At 36.5% G+C, this 24,066-nt stretch overlaps 1 protein-coding gene across 1 annotated transcript in view; it reads left to right on the plus strand.

Annotated features, from left to right (window-relative positions):
• The window catches only part of LOC150080963 (trans-1,2-dihydrobenzene-1,2-diol dehydrogenase-like), a 74,551-nt gene that overhangs the window by 15,987 nt on the left and 34,498 nt on the right, over window positions 1-24,066 (plus strand). Inside the window, exons 2-4 of the mRNA XM_090382100.1 lie at window positions 4,951-5,048; window positions 17,631-17,742; window positions 23,167-23,330. Coding sequence (XP_090238226.1) covers window positions 4,959-5,048; window positions 17,631-17,742; window positions 23,167-23,330 — 366 coding nt within the window. The 5' untranslated portion in view covers window positions 4,951-4,958. The remainder of the gene's footprint in view (window positions 1-4,950; window positions 5,049-17,630; window positions 17,743-23,166; window positions 23,331-24,066) is intronic.

Consider the following 24,066-nt stretch of genomic DNA (forward strand, 5'->3'; position numbering starts at 1 on the left):
CAGATGGAAGCCTGCTCCAACAATCAAACACCCACTAGCCAAAGGCAAATTTCTGCATATCTACTTTGCAACCATCCTTCTTCAACTTGAATTTATGTCCCATCATGTGTGTAATCTCAGCAAGCAGAAGAATGCTATTAACATTCAGCTTACTCTATCTATTGAAAGCTTTAAACATTCCAATCAGATCTCTCTGCAGGTGCCAATTCTCGAGACACTGCAATATGAAGAAATGAAGTCTTTCTAGATAAGAGCACCCTTTTGTTCCCTTCACCAGTTTGGTTGCCCTTCTCTACACCTGTTCCAGCAGATGATCTACATCCTTCCTAAAGTGAAGCCTCTAGATCTGTATACAGTACAGTACTAGCAAAATGTTCTGAATATCATTGACAAAAACCCCATGAACAGTACTGGCGGCATGTCTGACTGCATAATTACCCCCAGGTATTTTTCATTCTCCATTACCTGAGTGTAGTACTACACAGTTGATAAGTTACTCTGGGATTACTGCTACCCATATGCAGTACCTTCCATTTGTCAATGTTAAACAACTGCCATTTCTTTGCCCATCGACCCAATTTTCCTAGTTGTTGTTGCTGCCATAGCTCACCTTGATGACTGTTGTTAACCACCCTGCCAATCTTGATATCATCTGCAAACTTAAACATTAAGCCTGATATACCTTCTTCATTGATAAATATTGAAAACAGCAATGGTCCCAGCACTGAACCCTGGGGAACTCCACTAATAACATTATCCAAAAAAGAGCAGTGCCCATTGATAACCACTCTGTCTTCTTCCATGTAACCATCCCTTTATCCATAGCAGTAACTTGCCCTTAATGCCACATTGCTCCAGTTTGTACAGCAGTCTTTTAGGTGCAACAGTATCAAAAGCCTTCCTGAAAGCCAAGTATATGATGTCAAAATTATTTTTTGTATCCAGTTTCTTGATCATTACATCATAGTAATCTATCAAGTTGGTTAGACAAGACTGCCCCTTGGCAAATGCATACTGTGATTGCAGTATAATTGCATGCGTCCAAATGGTCCTGCATTACTTCTTTAACCAGTGATTCCATTATTTTCCCGAGAACAGATGTTAAGCTAACAGGTCTGTAGCTCAATCATCTTTTGATCCCCCCCCCTCTATGAATTGGGGATATATTCACATATCTCCAGTCCATAGAGACCTCCACTGAATCCAAGGATGCTCTCATAATTATAGCTAAGAGTTTGCTTACCTCCTTTGCTGCCAACTTTTACATAACTGGATAGATTCCTCTGCCCAATATGCCTTTTTTATGTCCATCTTCAACAATTTCTCCTCCACTTTCCTTCAGCCTGAAGGTCACAAAGTCATTTAGCTTCTCTTTTAGAGTTTGATAAACTTATGGCATTCCTTTACCTAAAGAATTCCAAATGTTTTACTTTTTTTTTTTTTTTTTTTGTATATACAATGTATGATAAAGTATATTTTTATATAATAACTAATTATAATCGAAATATAAAGTGGATTTACTTATTTAAATATTCATCTTATTCACCTGAATTTTGAATAGGTTCAAGTGGTAAGTTTAAAAAATTCACAAGAAAGGATATATTTCATAAAAAACTCAGACGAAGGGGTATTCACAAAAAGGGTTATATAGTGACTTCTTAATTTACACAAGGATTAAGTTGCAGAACGTTTCGCGTAATGTAAATAATTACCAAAAAAGGTGATAATAGGCCTGTGAGAGTAACTCTTGCATCTAGCTAAATTACCCCTACCGATATATACACAATTCATTTTCTTTGATTGGAAGATTGGGCACTCTAAAGAAAATGATGAGCAACCAAACAGATTCATTCATTTTTATTGATTTACTTATTATATATATATATATTTTTTTTTTTTGTACAGTAAGAAAAAGTATGTTCATTATAACCAACATATACAGTACAATACAAACAATTGAGAGAGAGAGAGAGAGAGAGAGAGAGAGAGAGAGAGAGAGAGAGAGAGAGAGAGAGAGAGAGAGAGAGAGAGAGAGAGATTTGGGTAGAAGACCCTGACAATCCCTCTCATCGATCTTAGGCAGATCGATGAGAGGGATTGTCAGGGTCAGATTCTATTTCCCTCGGATTCACAACAGATACATGAGGATGTTATGCCAACCCGGGAGGTGGAGGGTTCACTTGATTGCTCCTTTGAGCATTTGAAAAAGGAATCCAGAGTTAGTTGCTTTGTATGTTGCCTCTTCTCATGCAACAACTCATAGTAACAACCAAGTTCTAGCATAACTTTCTGTTGCACTTTAGATTAGGGTCTTCACAGCTAACAGATTTAGGCCTTCATCTATAAGATGTAATGATTTTGATATTCCTTTCACTGTCAGGCTCCGTTCTTCTTTAATCTCTGGACTTTCGCTCACTGCTGCCTCCTCCCCTTGACTATGATGCTGCACTGGTGCAAACAGAACTTCATTTTCCAATTCTTGATGATTCAAACAATTAAATCATTGACATCAGTTGCCTCTACTTCAGTGAACCTTATCTTTTTAGCAAGTTTCACACATTTGTCTTTAGTTTGTGCATAATCTTCATCAGAGCCTTTGAAGGAGTTGCTAAGATCTGTACACAACTTATGCCATGAACTTTGAATACAGTTATGTGGAACTTCATGCCATGCAGCATCAATGAATTTTAAAGCATCTTTTATATTGAAGGCTCGCCAAAATTGCTGCACACTCATCTGTTCATGGTCAGTCTTGTCAATTAGATCAGCCAGAATGCACTTAAAATACTGAGCCTTAAAAGATTTAATCACATGTTGGTCCATAGGCTGGAGTTTTGAGGTTGCATTTGTTGGGGAAAAAATCTTGATATTGGAACAGACATCAACAATACCGGGTGGATGGCTTGTGGCATTATCAAGAATAAGTAAGATGTTAAACGAAATTCTTTCTGCCTTGCAATACACTTCCAGTTCTGGTTGTAACTTCTGAAAATAACAGCAGTCATCCACCCTTTAAGGTTTGAGAACCAGTACATGAGCATATACGACTTGTTGTAACCTTTAAGGGCATGAGGGTTTGATAGTGGTAAATGTACACAGGTTTCAGTTTATGATTGATTTTATTGGCACAAAAACGACTGGTTATACTGTGCCAAGAAAAGATTAAAATATCAACAAAGATAAATTCTGGTAACTTTTAAAAAGGTTACCTCGTCAAATTGTTATATATATAAGGCAGTATAAGTTTAAAAGTAAATTATCCAATTCATATATGTGTATATATATTAATAGCTTGTAAAAACTTAAAAACTGCTGACACCTGGTCGTTGTCTGATAAAATCTGACTGAGTGTATAAGGCCCAGTCGGATGAGTAAAAGTGGTAAAATATATATTGCGAACATGGGTAAAATTAACGCAATCTATTAAAATATGCTTTATTGATAAAATGGTGTCGCAAGACTCGCACATAGGAGGGTTTCTGCCCTCAGCAGAAATGAATGCGTCAGATGACTGTGTCCTATGCGGAGTCGAGCAAGAAAAACTTCCTCGCTCTGATTCCTGCGCAGACGGGACTGCCATGTTTCTATTAAAGGATTTATCTGGTATAATTTATTTGTTCTCTCTCTCTCTCTATGCCATAGTTCTTGCCATTGGGAATATATCTTGTTGCGTATTATTTGCCTGTAGTCTGTATAGGGGACTGACAGGCAACGATTATTAGTGGGAGCTGCTGATTTGGCTGCAGTGTCAGCCAAATCATTTCCCTTTATCCCAATGTGCCTAGGAATCCAGCAGAAGCGGATATCAAACTTGTAGGTTTCAGTTTATGACCCGTATACTGGTACTCAAACCTTAAAGGGTGGATGACTGCTGTTATTTTCAGAAGTTATCTTTGGATCTCAATTACAACCAGAATTGGAAGTGCATTGCAAGGCAGAAGGCATTCCATTTAACATCTTACTTATTCTTGGTAATGCCACAAGCCATCCACTTGGTATTATTGATGTCTGTTCCAATATAAACTGAACATTAGAATCAAACAGAAGTATTAGCCAATCTTTCACCACTTAAACCCAGGCACAGTCTCTTCAGCAAAGGAAATAAGTGTGATCAGGCATTTTTTTCCAATATAAACCTGTTTTGTCAAGGTTGAATATTTGTTTGGGTATGTACTCCCCCTCTCATTGTGCTTTCCGTAAATATGGTTGCCGCATGTTATTTTAAATTTGTGTAATTTAAACATGTATAAAGTAAGAAGTTACTGTATTTCAAAATATTTTGCATATAGGTGCAAGAATGTCTCAGGCCTGTTCAAGACAGCCACCTAGAGTCAAAAAAGTTAACAAGATAGAGAATACTAAAACATTACCATATTTTATATTTTAAGGCCATATTACGGTATAATTTTTTTTTTTTTTATCAATCTAATAATTTTTTTTCTAATGATGATTATCAGCATCATTAGACTGATAATCATATTACTAGTGGATTTTCCTTCACAACAGTTATTACTCTACTCATTTCATCACTTGTTTGGGAAGCTCCTTGCACCATATAGCTAATGATAATAGTAATTCCACACTAATAGCTTTTACAAGTGTCAACATGCAATAGTATAATTATATAATATAAACAACGTTCCTGGGGGTTTTATTCCCCCCACAACATTTTGAACAAGTTCTGCACTGTCTCTGCCAGGAACGTTAGTCTCATCTCAGACAGTGAAAAATTTGTGAACCTATGTGGTCACTAAAAGGCAATGCTATGAGACTAATGTGAACGGAGTTATTATACACAAAAATAATTATCAGTGGAACTGTGTTATGGAGTTTTTGTGTACAGTATCTACATTGCCATGAACTGCTATTTTGCATATGTTAATTTTGTAAGAATAGTATGAGTAATAAAAATCAGCTTCACACTAATATTCATACATGTATTTCACATAGGAAGTTCAATGGCCACTAAGTGGGGAATTATTACCACTGGTAAAATATGTAATGATTTTCTTGCCTGCCTGAGAACTCTACCACAGGATGAACATCAGGTAACTTCTGATATTTATGAATAGACAAAGCAAAATTATCAGGCTGTGGCAATATACAAGGCACCAATTTCAGCACCTGAGGCAAATATTAAATTTGATACTCCCCGTTATGGCCTTTTTTTAATAAAAATGTTTCATTCAAAAACTGCTCACAGGTGGTTTGCATTGCCTTGTGTATCGCTATGATAGTCTTGAATATAAATTACAGATTATGCTTGTATAATATTTTTATCTTGACATAAATGTAAAAAAAATATGAGATATATGTTAATAAAGCCTCAAACAAAAATATTTTTCAAAATAGTTTACTCTTGAGGATGACATGCAAGCAGCCTTTGTTGAACTAACAGAAGTTTTCTAGTGCTATAGAGTTTGTTAAATAAGACTAATCACAGTATAATTACTAGCAATAAGATGCAAGGAAGCAAAACCTATACAGTGGCAGTCAAAAAATAAATAATAAATACTGTTTGGATATGGAGAGTACATATGCAAACAACAGCACCTTTGACAATAAAAATTCGTCAGAGGTTTACAGCAATAAAAACAAAAATAAGTATGGTGAAGAAAATCACAAGACAGCTCACCTCCTCTTGTATAAGGGGGGAGAAAGAGAGGTACAGGTAACCCCCTTATAACACGGCACTTGTACAACACGGTTTTGCTCTAACACGATTGATAAATTGCGGCAATCCTTGCACAACACGGTTAGAGAATAGTAGTAGTAGTGGCATGTGATGCAAGAAAGCAAGTGTATGAGCTTATGTAGCATCAGCCAAAAAAAATTTACAAACAAATTTCCTCTAAATGTTTGTCCAGTTCCTCCTTAAATTTATTTAACCTATCAACTTCCACAATGACAGATGGAAGTTTGTTCCAGCAATTAACCACCCGCTGGCTAAAGGCAAATTTCCGCACATCTATTCTACATCTGTCTTTCCTCAATTTGAATTTATGCCCCTAAGGTTCATAATCCAAACAAGTGGAAAAATCCCATCAGAATTCAGCACACTCAACCCATTCAAGCCCTTATACTCCTCAATCAGATCACCTCGCAGGTGTCTAGCCACTGCAATTTGCAGAACATAAGCCTCTCTTGGTAAGAGGATCCCTTAATTCCCTTTATTGTCTAAGATAAATTTATACAGGCCAGCATCAAGGTTCTACAGACTAGACAGCATTTGAGCTGGTAAAAACCTATCAGACAAGTGCAGCCTTGTATGTGAAAAGTGCATGGAAGGTAAGGACTCTTGGTGAAAAGATGTATATATGCCAACACCAAGATTCCAGATGTTGGGGAGAGTAGTCCATTCTTTTAGCCTTTTCACTGTGATGGTTAACCTCGCATCATGGTTGGTGTGAGGAAGTTTAGTGAATACCTAATATAGTGAAAGATGAGTTGTGTTTGGTAGGTGCATAATGATACTTCAGAGCAATCCAACATATGTTTTAGTATTCTGTAGCACAAAGATGCTTTAGATTGGATGGAGCAGATGATATGCCAATTCACACCCCACAAATGATGCTAGGATAGAGCAAACTATGTGCATATGTATACTTTGTTGCATCAGCAAGACTGCAGACATATTGAAGTTTAAGGATCATCTCCATCAAAGCTAGAACATCTTTGGATGGAATGCCATGCCTTTGGGGTACTAAAATTCTTGCAGTGATGGTCTTGACTGGGAGATTTCAATGAGCTTTAGGTCATCTGCATATCTCAAAAGATCTTCTCCACTATAAGAAAGGAAGCAGAAATACAGTAAAGAGAGTTACAGAAAGAACTCTGTGTAAACTTCAACCTTAACCTGTTGACTGTTATGTTTGGCCCCAAGAGTCAAGTTTCAGCATTCTTCTGGAGAACAGAGTGGTTGAGAAAATGCAGAACATTAAAATATAAGGAACAATTTCATTTCCTATATTAAAAATATAGGAAATGTTCCTTACAGACATAAAGGCATGAATGTTAACAAAATCAAAAGCTGCTATGATGTCCAAGTAAAAGGCCAACTCAGAGTTGGCCTTGATAGTAGTAAGAATTCTGTGTGCAATGGAGAGAAGACTAGTAACTGTTAATCTACTTTTTATACCACAGTGAATTTATGCTAGTTGGTGAATCATTAAATGTACTGTAAAAGCTAACAGGAACAGAAGTTGTTTTTGGAATTGTGAGCGAACAGGAGGCCTTTGCAATGGGCTATAAATGATTGACAGGAATTGGGGGGGGGGGGGGGCGGTAATTTCAGGAATAAGGTGCACAGTATAAATATTGTGCCTTATTTCCAAAACTAAATGAGGTGTACAAATTATCTCTCTTTAATTATTCCTTATTTATAAGAAGTAATTCAAGAGGGGAAGTAATTCTGCTCAGTGATGGCACTGTATAGTCCTCCCAGGAGAAGACACTCAAGGTGATTAGCATTGCTCTGGCAGCAGACCAATTCATTATGCTAACAAGAAGTAGGTAATGAAGATGTGTTAATTTCCCAAGGAGATGCATGCATCTCCTTGGGAAATTAGGGAGATGCATGCAAAAGGTATTTCACTTTGAACTAGCATTCACTTGACAGTGTGCCATTATTTCTTTCTTGTTTTTGTAAGCATTAATTCATTTGTAAAATTTTTTTTATAACATTTTGTTGATATGGGATTTGACATTTACTAAATATAAAATATTTAATCCACATTGGATTTGATATTTACCATCTTATTTGGCAGTTAAAATATCCTGCTTTGACTGTTGTTGGAGGTTTTGGTGCATTAAAGCAAAAAAAAAAAAAAATTGTTGGTATTATATTTCTATCTCTCCAGATATTAATCTCTTCACCCCTGTTACTCCTTGATTTTTCAGGTTTTGTCATCCCATCCTTAGACATGTTCAAGAGGTTTCACATAGAGATCACTTCCCTGGAAGAGTTTAGGGTAGTGTAGGGTGTTACAATTACTGCTGTTTCTTTTCAAAGAGGGTTTTTGCTAACAACTTTTAAGTGTTTTGGGGTTAGCTGTTGCCACTAGTATATCCCAGGATCTAAGGTATTGAACCAACTTGGGGGACTAAGCCTTCTCAATTTTTTTAGATCACAAACAGAGACCTTCATTTTTCCTAATTTGTAATCTTCTCTTGCATGTATGATGATGTATGTGAGCATTTTTGATGGGTTCAAATCAATCTGCTGTCATTTTAAAGCCTTAGTGTTTTCTCAGTTATCTGTATATTGGTTATACTGTATGGGATTTTCTCTTGAAGTCATATAGGAGTAGTAGTGATTTTACTCTTATGTTTGCTCTTTTTGGCCTGAGAGAGTTACTTTCTTCTCCCAGGTTTCCAGCCCTGAGCAGTGACCAAGCAGCTATTGAATTAGTAGCACTGGAATTAGGTTGTGGGGAGGGAGAAAGTAGAGTTTCCTTTCTGTGCCTTCATTTACAACTTTTAAAATAAAGTGCTGTTTTGATAAAGTAAAAGATAAAGATCAAAACTAACTAAACTAGTATATTTGCTAGAAAGATCTATAAATCATTGGGAATTGCTTAGTCACTAATAAATCAATTAGCAACTGGAGTCCCCCCATGTGGAAGCAGGAGCAGTGCCATCAGGTGACCAAATAGTTGATACAGTTAGTTGAGTTAGTACAGTTAATAAATATACTAAGAAAAGAAAAGAAAGGTACATTTCCTTTCCCGATTCTTACTTAAAACCTTTTAAAAAAAAACCTTTTAAGTAAGGTTTTAAGTAAAGGAACATGTGAAATGAACCAAAGATAAAACAGGCAATTGAAATTATATAGAACTTAGTCAATCAGAAAGAGTGCAGGAATGCTCAGGCACTATCATTTGGCACTCAAGGTTCCATGTTCATCACTATTGTTCCAAGGTTATCAGGGAAAAGGTCTAAATGGATATAGCAGACCTAGGCATAGCTAGGTTTTTGGGACCCTTGGAAAATTCGTGGCTACGCATCTTTTTACGATAATTGGTAAAATCATCGCAAAAAGGCATGTAAATAAAATTATCATAATAAATAATAATAAAACTTCTGCACCAGGTATATAATGTGTCCTGCCACTAGCATATTTAACATGTTTTACATTTAAGAGTCATTGGCAGGTGTTAAAAACATTTTAATTTTCAGATATTAATAAAATTCATGGATTCAATAATATAACAGTGTTTTTATTTTATTAATAATAATTACATATTGTTTACTGAAAGTATTGGTCTGTGATGACTAAAGTAGGATATATAATTTTTACATTGAAGAGATTTTAGTTCACGACTAAATACACCATCTATAATTGTTCCATTATGTGTAGTATTTATCGAAAGATCTTATGACATGTCCAATCCAAGTTGAAGAATGTTTTCATAAATGTGCAGAACTCTTTTCCAGCCTCAGAGTTAAAGTGTAAAGAAAAAAATTTACATTCAATCTGAAAACACCAGGTGACTCAAAACCAGATGCGTTTTTGAATTAACGCTTTTCCCAGTTTCCAAAAGTTTTTTGTATCTTAAAACCTTAATATTTCTGTTTCTAAATTCCTTAGCTTTCCAACAATATGCTATATGTCCACATTATCCCGTTTATTATATGAGAAAATTTCCTTGATCACATGTTCATATTTTCCACTATCCTGGAAAAACTACTGCAATTTTCGGAGGTTTGAAAGTTTTTTTCTCTAGTATAGACCTAAGATGAAGCTCCATGCAAAATTTCATTTAATTTGGTCCAGTAGAAGATAAATTATTGTTGCCATCATACAAGTATGATGCTACAATACAAGTTACAATAATTCACTTCTGGTGGAAGCTGAAGATTATGTCACTTCAGTAACATCCCATGACAGTTTTTCGTTACAAAATTTTTAGAATACGCCAGTAAAAACATTTTTAATGTCAATAAGTACAGTCTGACCTTTGTTTAACAAACTTTTTTATATCAGATTTTTCTGTTTAGCAAATTTTTTTGAATTCCATTCGTAATTACATTTAAAATAGTGTCCATAGAACAAAGAAAATTTTCCATATGAGATTATGAGGTTAATGGATTATGAGAGACTTAATTAGGTACGCATTGTTTGTCCTTCTGGCCTTCAAGAAATTTAGGCAATAGTGCTGTTGCTGAGCACAATGGCAATCTCTTTAGCTTAAGAGATTACCATCTGCAACTTAGTAGCACCCGTAAAACCTATCCCACTACCTGTCCCACATTCGATTGGATACTGTGATGTGGTTACAAAGGAACTGGATGCAAAAAATAATTTTGATACCTTATACTTGGATTTCAGGAAAGCTTTTGATACTGTTGCACATGGAAGACTATTGTACAAGTTGGAGCAGTATAGTATTAAGGGCAAGTTGCTACAATGGATAAAAGGGTAGTTGAGGGGGAAAAGACAAGAGAGTGGTAATCAGTGGACACTGCTCTTCATGGTAATGTTATTAGTGGAGTTCCCAGGGTTCATTGTTGGGCCTCTTGTTGTTTTCTATATTTAACAATAATACTGATGAAGGTATATCAGGCTTAATGTCCAAGTATGCAGATAATACAAAGGTTGGCAGGGTTGTTAATGACAGTAATGGCAGTGTGCTATTGCAACAGGCAACTGAAGTTTAACATTAACGAATGCAAAGTACTGCATATGGGTAGAAGTAACCCCAGAGAAACGTACCAACTATATGGTATTACACTTAGGGTGATAAAAAAAAAAAAAAAAAAAAAAAACTGGTAGTAATTGTGCAGTCAGATATGAAGTTTTCTGACCAGTGAGGTCAGACAGGCTTCCAGAGCAGGTTATGGTTTATTGTCAATGATTTAGAGGAATTTTGCTAGCAGGGATAAGGTGATTGTCTGTTTGTATAAGGCAATGGTCAGGCCACACCTTGAGTACTGTGTACAGGTCTAGAGGCTTCATTTTAGGAAGGATGTAGAGTTGCTAGCACACAAGTACAAAGTAGGGCAACAAGATTGGTGAGGGGAACAAAGGGGTGCTCTTACCAAGAAAGGCTTAAGTTCTGCAAATTGCAGCGCCTGGAGACTAGGCACCTGCGAGGTGATCTGATTGAGGTGTATAAGGCCTTATACACCTCAATGAAATGAGAATTGAGCAGGCTTAATTCTGATGGGTAGAAGTAACCCCAATTCATCCTCTTGCTCAGATTACGAACCTGAGGGGGTATAAATTCAAACTGAGGAAAGACAGTTGTAGAATAGATATGCGGAAATTTGCCTTTAGTCAGCAGGTAGTTGATTGCTGGAACAAACTTCCATCTGTCGTTGCGGAAGTTGATAGCTTATATAAATTCAAGGAGGAACTGGACAAACTTTTAGAGGGAATGGATGTGCAAAATGGGTTTTCTTTTTTTTTTTTTTCTTTGGCTGATGCTACATAAACTTGCTTTCTTGCATCACATTGCCTCTACTACTACTACATACTCAGAAGTCGAGCTGGTCAACTACTTTATATGAATCCATAGCTGGTGGGCAGATAAAGGTTATTCCACATTCGTAAAATAGGCTCTGGTCAACCTTCTACTGTAAGCACCCTGTTAGAGATTTAGGAGAAAGTGGTTTTGCTTTACCCCAACAAGAGATCATCTGTTGTTTCACTGAAGTGAATCATCCACACTTTGCTGTAAATTTTCTCTATTTCTGTTTACATGGTCACAGTAATTGAATATCCGAGTGTCTCCAACATTTTGTACAGTTTCAAAATAATAATAATAATAAAATTGAAATTTAAGCCAGTTTTGTAAACAAGGTGAATGTTTTTTATTATTATTATTATTATTATTATTATTATTTCCTTTTTATGCAGTCTTTCTACACTGTACTGATTTATGTTTGGCTTCTTTTCTTTGGTGGCATGTCTAAAATTAATTCGTCTTTTTTTTTTGTTTTATTTGAATTATAAATCACAATATTCACGATTACCTGTTTATATAACAAACACAAAACCACTATATCCACATTATTTATAACTCAAACTTATTCAGTATCGCAGAATGTGCACAGTACATGGATTCTTCCTCGTGCTCAGTATAATTGCCTGAGAGGGCATAATTCAAGTTGAGGAAAGATAGTTGTATGCTAGATGTGCGGAAGTTTGCCTTTAGCCAGCGGGTGGTTAATTGCTGGAACAAACTTCCATCTGTTGTTTTAGAAGTTGATAGCTTAAATAGATTAAAGGCAGAACTAGACAAACATTTGGAGCAAGTGAATGGGTGAAATGAGAAGGATGTGTGTGTGTGTGTGTGTGTTTTTTTTTTTTTTTTTTGGCTGATGCTTGAATTGTCCCAGCCTTGTAGGCCTATTTAGAGATATCCTTAATAGTTATGGCCATTCTGTGGTGCAGCACATTCGGGAATTTGAGAAACATCGTATGACAGAAGCAAAACAGAAATAACATCTAAGATTTGCCTATCGATGTAAAACGCATGGTTTAATACCAAGGGGGTTTCATGTAAAGATGCCCTTTGATGATGATCGCTTAGTTAGAGCTACTAATTGATTTCAAAAAAGCATTTTGTGCATCTGGATCCGTAAGCTACATGATGACCTGTGGATTACGAGAAGACAAATTGATTTTACTCTAGAATGTATTAACAATACATTGCCAGTGCATCGATTATTGATAGTGAGGTTGGTTTCGGAGAAGACGATTTAGATTGCAGGTATTTATAAACAGAGGCAAATTAGTAAATTTCATAAATTATTGGAGGAGACAGTGATTGTACATAACAATGGTAGTACTAATTTCATTTGTAATTTAAGTAGCAAGCGTCTTACTAGGGAACAGGAGGGGGTTTTGAACTTGGGTACCAAATTTGCCTTGATGCCCAGTAAACTGTCGGTCACTAAAATAGCAATGGGCATCGAGAGAGCCATTTATAAGTTATCAGCGACCCAGGCTAATGAAGTACACATTAGAGTGGCGGCTATTTTGAGTCAGGCCAAGCCAGCTCCCTCCAACCTCAGTATTATTCATAGAAAGGCTTTGAGGGAGCTCAAACAGAATGACGATATTATTGTCCTACCAGCGGATAAAGGTAGGGCTACGGTTATTTTGGACAAAGAACAATATTATAATAAAGCATTAGAATTATTACAGGATACAGCTATATACAAAGTTACCCACCGTAATCTGTTGGTTAGTTGGGAACAACAAGTGAATAGCCTTTTACAACGTTGACAAAAGTCAGGATGGATATCTAAGGAGGTCTATTGGTCGTTACATGCTGCTGGATGTTGTTTACCCAGATTCTATGGGCTCCCAAAGATACATAAAGTAGGTATACCGCTCAGACCTATTGTATCATTTATAAACAGTCCTACATATGCTTTATCTAAGTACTTAGCTAAGCTAATTGCACCCATAGTAGGACTTTCCAGCTTTATCATTAAGAACAGTAAGGAATTTGTGGACTTTATAAAAGGGCAGACTATACGGGAAGATGAGATAATGATTTCATTCGATGTTACGTCACTGTTTACTTGTATTCCCATTAAGTTTGGCTTGCAGTGTGTTATGGCTTTAGAAAAGGATGTATTGTTAAGTGCCAGGTCACCTCTAAGTATTGATAACATTTGTGAAGGAGTGGAGTTTTGCTTATCTAGTACTGTTATGGTATTCCAAGATGTCATGTACAGGCAGGTCCATGGCACAGCCATGGGTTCTCCCATTAGTGCCATAGTGGCCAATTTAGCTATGGAAGAGTTAGAAGTCAGGATTTTTGGGGATTTGGAATTTCCCGTGCGCAGATGGAGGAGATATGTCGATGACACATTCTTCATTATACAAAGGAGGAGGGAGGATCAGGTACTTAATGTACTTAATAGTTGCTCCCCTTTTATCAAATTTACTTTGGAGATGGAAGCAGAGGGAACCTTTCCATTCCTTGACGTGTTGGTTATTAGGGAAGGTGGCAGGCTTAAGTCCAAGGTATTTAGAAAGCCGATGTCCCGGGATCAATATACCCACTATACCTCGGCACAGGCCAGCTAACACAAAAACAGTGTGGTCAAGGCTCTAATAGACAGGGTGTGGTCCCACTGCAGCACCTCCGAGGATAAAGGTAATGAAATTGTTCAGGTCACAGCAGACCTCAAGAAGTGCGGCTATCCCCAGAGGGTGTTGGACAGAGCCATTAGAAGAGTAGAGTCCACCCATAATGAGCAGTTCGCCCCTGTGAGCACCGCATACATTCCCTACTATCCGGGCCTTTCAGACCACATTGCACGTATAATTTGGGGGTGTCAGATACGCTGTGTGCAACTCCCAGGTTGGAGGTTGCACACAGCGATATCTCGAGTTAAAGACCCCATATCCAAAGAAGCCAGCAGTGGGGTGGTGTACGAAATTAAATGCCCAGATTGTGGGGTGTGTTATGTGGGTGAGACGGGGCGGTGATTGAAAGACCGGCTGGGGGAGCATGTAAACGTAATAAAGTCTGCAAACTATGGGAAGTCTGCTTTTGCTGTGGCAGAACATTTCTGGGAGAAACAACATCAAATTTCCCCAGAGGATGCTGTCATCACAGATCATGCACAAGGGTTCTGGGACCGTAAGTGGCTTGAGAGCTTACGTATTCGGGCAGCTAATAATACTGTTAATAGGGATAGGGGTGTACATCTACACCCCCTCCCGGAAATCGTCGTTCTTGGATGTGATGAACGGTTTCAGCTAGCGCATTCCCGAGCCATTTCTGGTCCCGGTGCGCAAATGGAAAATTCCAACCGTGGAACCATGTGACGTGGATCTGCTATTTAAGGATGTGCCGCACAGTAAACATATGCTGCTGAAGAAGGAGACTGCTGCCTCCGAAAGCTACAGCAAATTTTATCGCTTTTAATTTCTATTTTTAGTATATTTTATCAGTGTTATTTATATATTTTTATTGTAAATATATATCTATTTTATACTTATTTTATTGTAAATAAAGTGTTTTTAGTTACAGTATTGAATTTATTTATCTTCTGGCTGGTGTGAAGCTTAATCATCAACATGAATTGTCCCAGCCTTGTAGGCCTATTTAGAGATATGATGCTATATAAGCTTGCATCATGTTCCTTTGCTAATGCTAAATTGCAAACAGCTGTGCATTCAAGCATGTGCCGATGAAGTGGTTGTCTGGTTGGTCCCTTAAAAGTTGCATTCTGGACAGCAAATAGATCTGTGCTGCTATGCAGTATGTACTCAGATTTAAGGATGCATGCAGGCTTGAATCGTCCTCTGAAAACATTTGACAAAAATTAATTTTCACCCTGTCCTCTGCTCTTATCCTGATGTGACATCTAGGGACAGCATTTCATCAGCTAGCCTCGGGTGTCGAAATAACTTGACATGGAACTGATGTGGCCTGTCAGTGGTGCCCTTCTGATACCAGCGCCCTTGGCACTTGCCCCAATGCCAAGGCATTCCTACACTACTGTAGAAGAAGGAAGCATATTTTTAGAGACATATTGCAACTGAGATTTTGGGAGGCTTGTATTAAACTCTCAAACAAACAGTGTATTACAGTATATAGTTGTGTGCCCTGTTTGTTACCAAAAATATATTCACAAATTTTCTTGAAAGATTTCCAAGCTTTCAGTTCCAAAGGATTTAACACTTTTTCAAAAAAGTGTTAAATCCTTGAATGGTGACTTCCTGATCTGCAAGGCCAATAAAAACACCTGTGATTTTCACATCACTAATACATGGAACTGTAATTTTAAATATTGAAAATTATCTTCATTCCATTCATAGCTTTTATGAAATTCTTTATTAAATCTAACTTAATGTGGAATGGTGATAAAAATATGTTAATTCAATGAACTAGTGGCTTATATATATCCCCTCTCTCAAGGTACAGGATTTGTGTGTGTGCATTGGGGGCGCAATCTTTCTTTCATAATGAAATATTTCTGCTTTACTGCTGGACTCGCACAAAAATAAACAATACAGTATATTGTACAGCTAGTTTGTAGACTAAAAGAATCCCAATAACTTCGACATCTGCATATATATTTATTGTGTGTTGTACAGCACTTATATTTGTTTACTTTCCTTAAGGAGTTCCATGTTCTCATAGGATTCTTTTGTGTGGAGATCACAACTGACTGGTATAAATGGGTATATGTTTCTATTGTGGAGTAGCACAGTTTTTAGACATAATTTCAGAGTCTATGAAAAAGTCACCATTCTTCATTTATGCTCCTTCCAAGGAACAGTAGTAGCTTAAGTAGTTCATCAACATCATTACAATAGCAAATTGAACCATCCATAGCACTTTTTGTTGTTTATGAAATAACAGATATAGTTGTATATTTTTACAACAAATTCCATTACTTCAGCATAGATCCCACAAGCTCTGCCTGTGAACTTAGATTTAAAATCGTGCACAAGATTATTTGATTCACTTTGAGTTATAACATGGGATTTGTCTGGTTCTAGATGTTTGTAATCTGATTTCCATCGAGTAATCATTTCCATGATTACCATTTCAGTTGAGTCACCTGTGTTCTCCTTTTATAAAGACCAGATTTCAATATATATATTCTCCCATCTCTCCCTCTATCCTTCAGTTTGAGTTATGCAAAAATAGTAGATAGTAGTCATTGCTGAGACACTAATCACAGCTAGTGCAATATATATTACGAGCCCACTTCTTGTCCTGATCACCTAATTTGCAAGACATGGGCTTGCAGCAGTATTTGAAACTCCTAGAATGTCGTGAGAAATGCTGACACATCCTCTTTATTCTCCAGACACAAACCCTTTTGGCTACTTTTTATTCACTTGGCTGAAGTTTATCAGGCCACCAGTTTGAATCTGCAGATAGCATGAACAAAGCTGTTAGGGGAACATTATGTTCCCTGAGTACAGTTGATTATGGTTTTGCAATTGAACAACCACCTTAGCGATAGGAGAAATGGGTTGATAATTGTTTATGTTGGAAATAGGTGTAATTTGTTGTGGCATATCATTTAAGTTGATTTTGTGTGTCTACAGTGTATACTGAACAAACATAGGAACTTCTTAAAATGATAGAAGTAAATTTATTTAGTAAACCTGTTTCATATATATGTAAAAATCTAAATAATTAAGGTGCCTCTGTAGCCAGGGGAAGGAGCAGCAGTGTGTAGCACACGCTTCTTGATTAGAACGGGGTTTGAGCCCGTCACCACTAAATACAGAGGATGCGAAAGGTCAGGGAATGACCACCGCATATCACGGAGCAATATGGCCTTAGTTGCTAATGCTCCTAAAAACCAAATAACAAAACAAACTAAATAATTAATGTTGATGATATTTCTTTTTCTGTGATTGGCTGGTTAGTTTTTTAATGGTTTGTGGCAACTTAAGCCATAATGTGCCTGGTCAAAATACAGGACATTCACAAGTATTATTTAGTAACCTATAAGCAAATTACCACATTAAAAAAAAATGCAAATTCATGTATGCTATGAAAAGTTAAAAGGAACATAGTCAACAGCATAAATACATATACCATCAAATTTAACAAAAACTAATATTAATATAATACTAATAGTAATATTAATATTTAAAATTTCTCCATTTTCTTTGTTTAATTTAAATTGACTAGGTAGTATGTGTGGGTGCACGGCACTTAGAAGATGCCAAGAAATTTGCAGAGTTTCATAACATTCCTAGGGCTTATGGTTCTTATAAAGAGGTAGTTGATGATTCTGATGTAGGTAGGTTAAAATGAATACAGTAAGTATTTGTAATATAATATATATATATATTATATTACAAATATAATATATTTGTCAAATCTAACTTTAAATTATTATATAATCCAAAAGTTTGATTAACAATTATAATTATAATGCTGAAACTTTGATTTTATGTTTTTAAAGGGACAAAGAAAACTAAATGTAAAATGAGGAAAAATGTGAAACTGAGGAAATGGTTATGTTTCAAAGAAAAAAAAAATAATAAATAGATAAAATTATTTACTGCATAATCACACAAAACAATATAGACTCCATTAAAGGTTGTTTATTTTATGACTAAAAACATTAGCCCAGAGGCTCTGTGCATTTATGTGCATGATGAATAAAGTGGAATATGGATCAGCGATTCGGTCCCTCTTTTTGCAAGGAAAAATACCTGAATCAATCCACAAAGAAATGGTCACTGTTTGTGGAGAAGACTGCCCAGGCTACAGTGTTGTTGCACATTGGTATAAACAATTAAAATGTAGAAGAATCTCTGAGCATGATGAAGAAATCCTAGGATGCCCAGCAATTGCTGTAACAGAAGAGAGCATTGTAAAAATTGAGGCATCAATCCTGGAAGATTGCCACATTAGCATCAAAGAACTAGCTGCAGCACTCCAGATTAGTGTAAGGATCTATGGAGAACATCGTCCATCAACAATTACATATGAGTAAAGTGTCTGCTAGATGGGTTCCCAGACTTCTGACCCACTTACCAGAAGAAGGAAAGGGCACAATGTGCACATGAAATGCTGTCAATTTGCTAGGAAAAGGAAGAAGTTTTTTCACAGCTAGTCACCATGGATAAAACTTGGATCCATCACTATGATCCTGAAACTAAACAAAGGTGCAACCAAGTGCTGACAAGGTGATGCTGTCAGTTTTCTGGTATCAGCATGGTGTAATACTAACAGATTGCCTTCAAAAGGGCTGTACTATGATGGTGAAACATTATTCCAATCTCCTCATAAAGCTATGTGCTGCTATAAAATACATTTTCCATGATAATGCTCCCATGTATTCCTCGCATGCTGCAGTGAGGTATACCCATGAATGTGAGCTTGAAATATTGCTGCATCCTGCTTATTGCCCCGACTTTGCCTCCTCTGATTCTTTCCACTTTTCCAGCCTTGAAGTCCTTTCTTTTGGAAAGCACTTTGCTGCTGCTGATGTGATTTGAAGGACAGTCAGAGGACTTCTACACAACTGGCCTGAGGAAATGTACATTTTGTCTGGTGACTATGTTGAAAAGGGGTAATACATGGTGTTTGCTTCAATCTTCTATCACAACTACTACTTCTGGGTGAATACAAACCTTTTTTGAACCCCACTCTCAATATCAATACCACAAACATCTTACTACTGGAACGATGACTCTCAAGATACTTAACCTACAGATTTTTTTTTTACCCCCAAAATGCTATTTCATCTTCTTCTAGCCACATTCTCATATCACCCAAATTAATATTATTTTTGCAGCTATTAAACAGATTGACACTTTTTATCTTTTGATTCCATTTAATTAAATAAAAATGTTACCATCATTTAAGTGTTTTCATGCATTTATTACTGTACTCTGCCTTACATCATTCCAACTTGCAGCTCAGTAGGCGCCTCCGTAGCCAGGTGGGCGGGAACAGCAATGCATAGCACGCGCTTCTTGATTAGACCGGGGTTAAAGCCCATGACCCACAAATAAGAAGATGCGGAAAGGTCAGGGAATGAACATGGCATATCCCCAGAGCAATATGGCCTTAGTTGCTAATGTTCCTAAAAACCAAATAACAACAACAACAGCAACTCAGTTGTAAATGTTACGTACTGTTCTATAATTTTTAATATTGTCAACTGTCCTTTTCTCTCCTCTCAAAAATTATCCAAAAAAAAAAAAAAAAAAACTCTTCAGAAACTGCTTCCTTTAATATGAAGATGACTCTCTGATCCCTCTAGGTTGTATGAGAGCTATGGTACTCAAGGGTTAAATAAAAACAGCACTTCATATTGCCATCACATCATGTGATAAAATTTAATCAGAAGGATGTGCAGAGGCATTATCTAACAATAAAAATACCTTAATTTAATTAAATTATTTTTTCCCTTCCGAATGATTTTTACTTCTTTTTACAAAGGGATTATAAAATCATTCCAAAAGGATTTTGTAATTTCATAAAATTACTGTTTAGGAAAAAAAATCTCCATTTTACATGAATACAATACATGCATAAAAAAGAAGGCAGTCCAAATTATAGAAGGGCTAAATTAGTGAGGCATTACTGTAATATCAAAATAAACTGGATTGGAAAAAACAAAGTTTAGATTGGGAGAATAATGAATGAAATTAGTTTGGGAGAATAATGAATAAATTTGACAAATAAATTTTAGGAAAAAATAAATTTCAGAATGAATTCAAGAGGATTTTGATCCAAAAGAGATCAAAGATAAGAGATTTCAGATTAGGAAGTCTCTAGTAAAGAATATCAGAGTGAAAAATTAGTACAAATAAGATGAGTTGAAGCAACCGGCTTAATAATTTAGATTCTGTCAGAAAAAAAAAAGTAAGAAGAGCTTGGCAGATTGTAGATGAAAATGGACATCACTGATATTAGAAGTGAGACCATATATATTTGTGAAATGAATTAGAAAGCTTGTTCTTTAGTTATTTTCACAGATAAGTTTATTACATTAATTTGACTAGTCATTGTGCATAGAGGTAGATGAAGTAAAAGTTGTGTTGGGGTCGAGGGATGTTGCATCAATTGAATAATTATATTTAATTGATTAATAAACACAGCAAGATATACCAGGCTGCTTAATGTAATAATGCCTCAGCAATGTACGTTACTGCTAGGTTCAGTATGGTGATTATCAGGGCTTACTCTGGAGATTAAACATGATATTCACCACTTCAAGCTTACATTAATAGTAATCTACCACACTATTCCTCTCCATGTGATGTGGTTACATTTTTTCACATCTGGATTGGCAACCTCCATCACAGTAGGATTGTATTTTAAGACCCTACTGGGTGGGTGGGTGGGGATGTACTCAGGATTATTAACTGTCCTACTAGTGTGGCAGAAGATGTCTCCAAAATACCAGATTTTGTTTCTTGACAAAGGTGAGATCTGAATACCAGCTAAATTAGCATTTTATTCTCCCTTAACCATCATTAGAAGAATGTGTGCAACAAACCTCAATTACATAATGTTCAGAAAGTTATTCAGAAATTATTGCATAACGAGCAGGAGCATTGTCATGGAGTAATTCACAATAAATTTGCCAGGGTCTTGTCCTTAAAATTGTATCTCTTAAGCGCTTGATTTCTAATTACAAAGTCTTATTACCAGTTTGTCCTCCTTTATTGTCAAAAAATAATACTTGCATAATTTTAGCTTTAGATTTGTCAATACAAATTATTTCCTTCCTGGAAGACTCCCATTCAGAAAACTAACTAATTTTTTTTCAGGTAATAAAGATAACACCTCATTTCATCTTCTGTTACTACTGTTTTTAAAAATCCTGGATTACAATCACAGATTTTAACCAGTTCTTTTGAAAGTTCAACTCCTGTTTCAATCTGATCTGCTGCTAAAAACTTCGGAAAAAATAAGTTTCATAATGTTTTTGTGTTTAAAATATCAGATATAGTGGCTTGGCAACTACCATTAGCATTAGTAGAGGCATATGATGCAAGAAAGCAAGCTTATGCAGCATCAGCTGGGGGGGGAACCTTCCACTTCACCCCTCCATTCATTCAAAATACCTGTCCAGCTGAGCCTTAAATTTATTTAGGCTATCAACTTCCACAAGGGATGGAAGTCTGTTCCACCAACCAACTACCCGCTGGCTAAAGACAAATTTCTAGACATCTATCCTACATCTGTCTTTCCTCAATTTGAATTTATGCCTTCTCAGGTGATTATTCTGAGCAAGAGGAAGAATCCCATCAGCATTGAGCATGCTCAAACCATTCAAGGCTTTATACACCTCTATCAGATCACCTCGCCGGTGCCTAGTCTCCAGACACTGTAATTTGCAAAACTTAAGCCTTTCTTCATAAGAGCAACCCTTTGTTCCATTCACTAACTTTATTGCCCTTCTCTGTACTCGTTCCAGCAGCTCTACATCCTTCTTGAAATGAGGCCTCCAGACTTGTATACAGTACTCAAGGTGTGACCTGACCATTGCCTTATACAAGGGAATAATTACCTCCTTGTCCCTGCTAGAAAAATTCCTGTATATCATTGATAAGACACCATGAGCTACTCTTGCACCCCGTCTGCACTGCTCAGAGAACTTCATATCTGCCTGCACAATTACCCCCAGGTCCTTTTCATTCTCTACCACTGTCAGTGTAGTACCACAGAGCTGATACGTTGCTCTGGGGTTGCTGTTTCCCATATGTAGTACCATGTGATGATTCAGTTTCAAAGGCTGTCATCATGTGATGGTTGGCTCAGTTAATGCTTCTGATGTGGGACACGTTTGGCATATGCTGAGATGCAAGTCTTCCGTATCTTGTATTATGCTCAGTAATCATTTCTGCACATCATTACACTGATTTCTTCAAAAAATAGCAAACTTTTTTTAGCCAACATTCTAAAAATGATGATACAAAATTACCAATAACATTTAAAAATAAACCTTGCACATGTTCAACCAAAGTATTGCCCACTAAAAAAATTCTTAATTACAAAAAAACTAGAAAAATTTCTTATTTGATATTCTAATATTTTTAACAAATTTCACTTCTACAAATTTTTGTCCTAATTTGTACTGAGCATTAATAAAATGAATTTGATCTTGAAATATGTTAATGAATTATTCTGAAATTTCAGATTGCTATGTCTAATTATGGCTTGTAGGATGGTTAAAATTTACCATCCTGTAGCTCATTTAAGGGGCTCACATCTGGTGAGTATGGGCTTGGCACACCCAGGGTCCTAAACTGGATATCATCATTCTTCTCTTTCTTGGTGATTCCCTTCTACTCTTCTCTCTTTCTCTCTCTCTCTCTCTGGGTAAATTGTTTTTTTTTTTTTTTTGCTTGTGCAGCAAAAGCTTCAGCTTCCTTGCACCATATAGCTAATAATAAGTAAGTAAGTAATCCCAGGGGCTCACATCTGGTGAGTATGAGTATGGGCTTGGCACACCCAACTCTCTTTCTCTCTCACGGTCAGGGTAACTTGGGGTTTTTTTTTTCTTTTTTTTTTTGTTTTTTGTTTTTTGGCTGATGCAGCATAAGACTCAGGTTTCCTTGCACCATGTAGCTAATAATAATAATAATGCATCAAAATTTTTTTGTATTTGCTTTCAACATTCTTTGTATTGTAACTTCCTTAGGTAAATTCAACAAAAGGATATGTTAAGCATATTTTTTTTATTTTTTTTTTACAGATATAGTGTATGTGGGAACACTAAATTGTTATCATTTGCCTGTTGGAAAAATGGTTCTAGAGGGCAGAAAACATTTACTGATGGAGAAACCCATGGCAATGAATCTTAAAGAGACAAAAGAGCTCATACATTTGGCTAAAGCAAACAAATGTTTTTTGATGGAGGTAAGGATATGCTTGCACTTTTCATCAAGAGATTTTAATATCTTAATTTATAAAATATTAAGTGAGAAAAGGAAAGCCAATGGGATAGTGGTCCAAGTATACAGGGTGTTTCAAAAGTGATGGTCAATAATTTAAAGGTGAACTGTACAGACTACAATATGAAGAAAAGCCTAGTAAACATGGGTACTTAAGTGAATTGTTTTCGAGATATTGCACATTTCTAGTTGGGATCCACCACTGACTTGCTTGTTTAGGTTAGGTTATGCTCATTCTCTCCCTTTCCCCTCTCTCAATGCTCTGAGATGTAGCAGGCATACTAGTAATTGTCAAAGGATAGTCAACATGGAAAGAGGTTACATCAACGAAGAGTATGCGGACATGCACTTCATGTATGGTAAAGCCAACGGCAGTGCACTCAAGGCTGCACATTTGTACCAAGAAGCATTTCCCTGCCGAAGGTAGCCCAACAGGTGTGCATTCATCTGGATACATCAACACCCTAGAGAACATGGGCATTTCGCACATGGAGTATGAGCAGGTAGGCCCAGAAACATACCACCCGATGTTGAGGAAAGGGTGTTAGAAAGAATAGAACAAAATCCAGGAATTTTTTGTAAAGGAGGGTTGCTCTGCAAGGGCATGTACTGAGTCATAGCAGTGTGTGGCAAATTTTACATCACCAGTTACTGAACCCCTACCATATCCAGCGTGTACAAGGTCTCAGCAATACAGCCTA

Source organism: Mastigoproctus giganteus, chromosome 9 (assembly GCF_048544385.1).
Source record: "Mastigoproctus giganteus isolate SK-2022 chromosome 9, ASM4854438v1, whole genome shotgun sequence".
Taxonomy (NCBI): Eukaryota; Metazoa; Arthropoda; class Arachnida; order Uropygi; family Thelyphonidae; genus Mastigoproctus; species Mastigoproctus giganteus.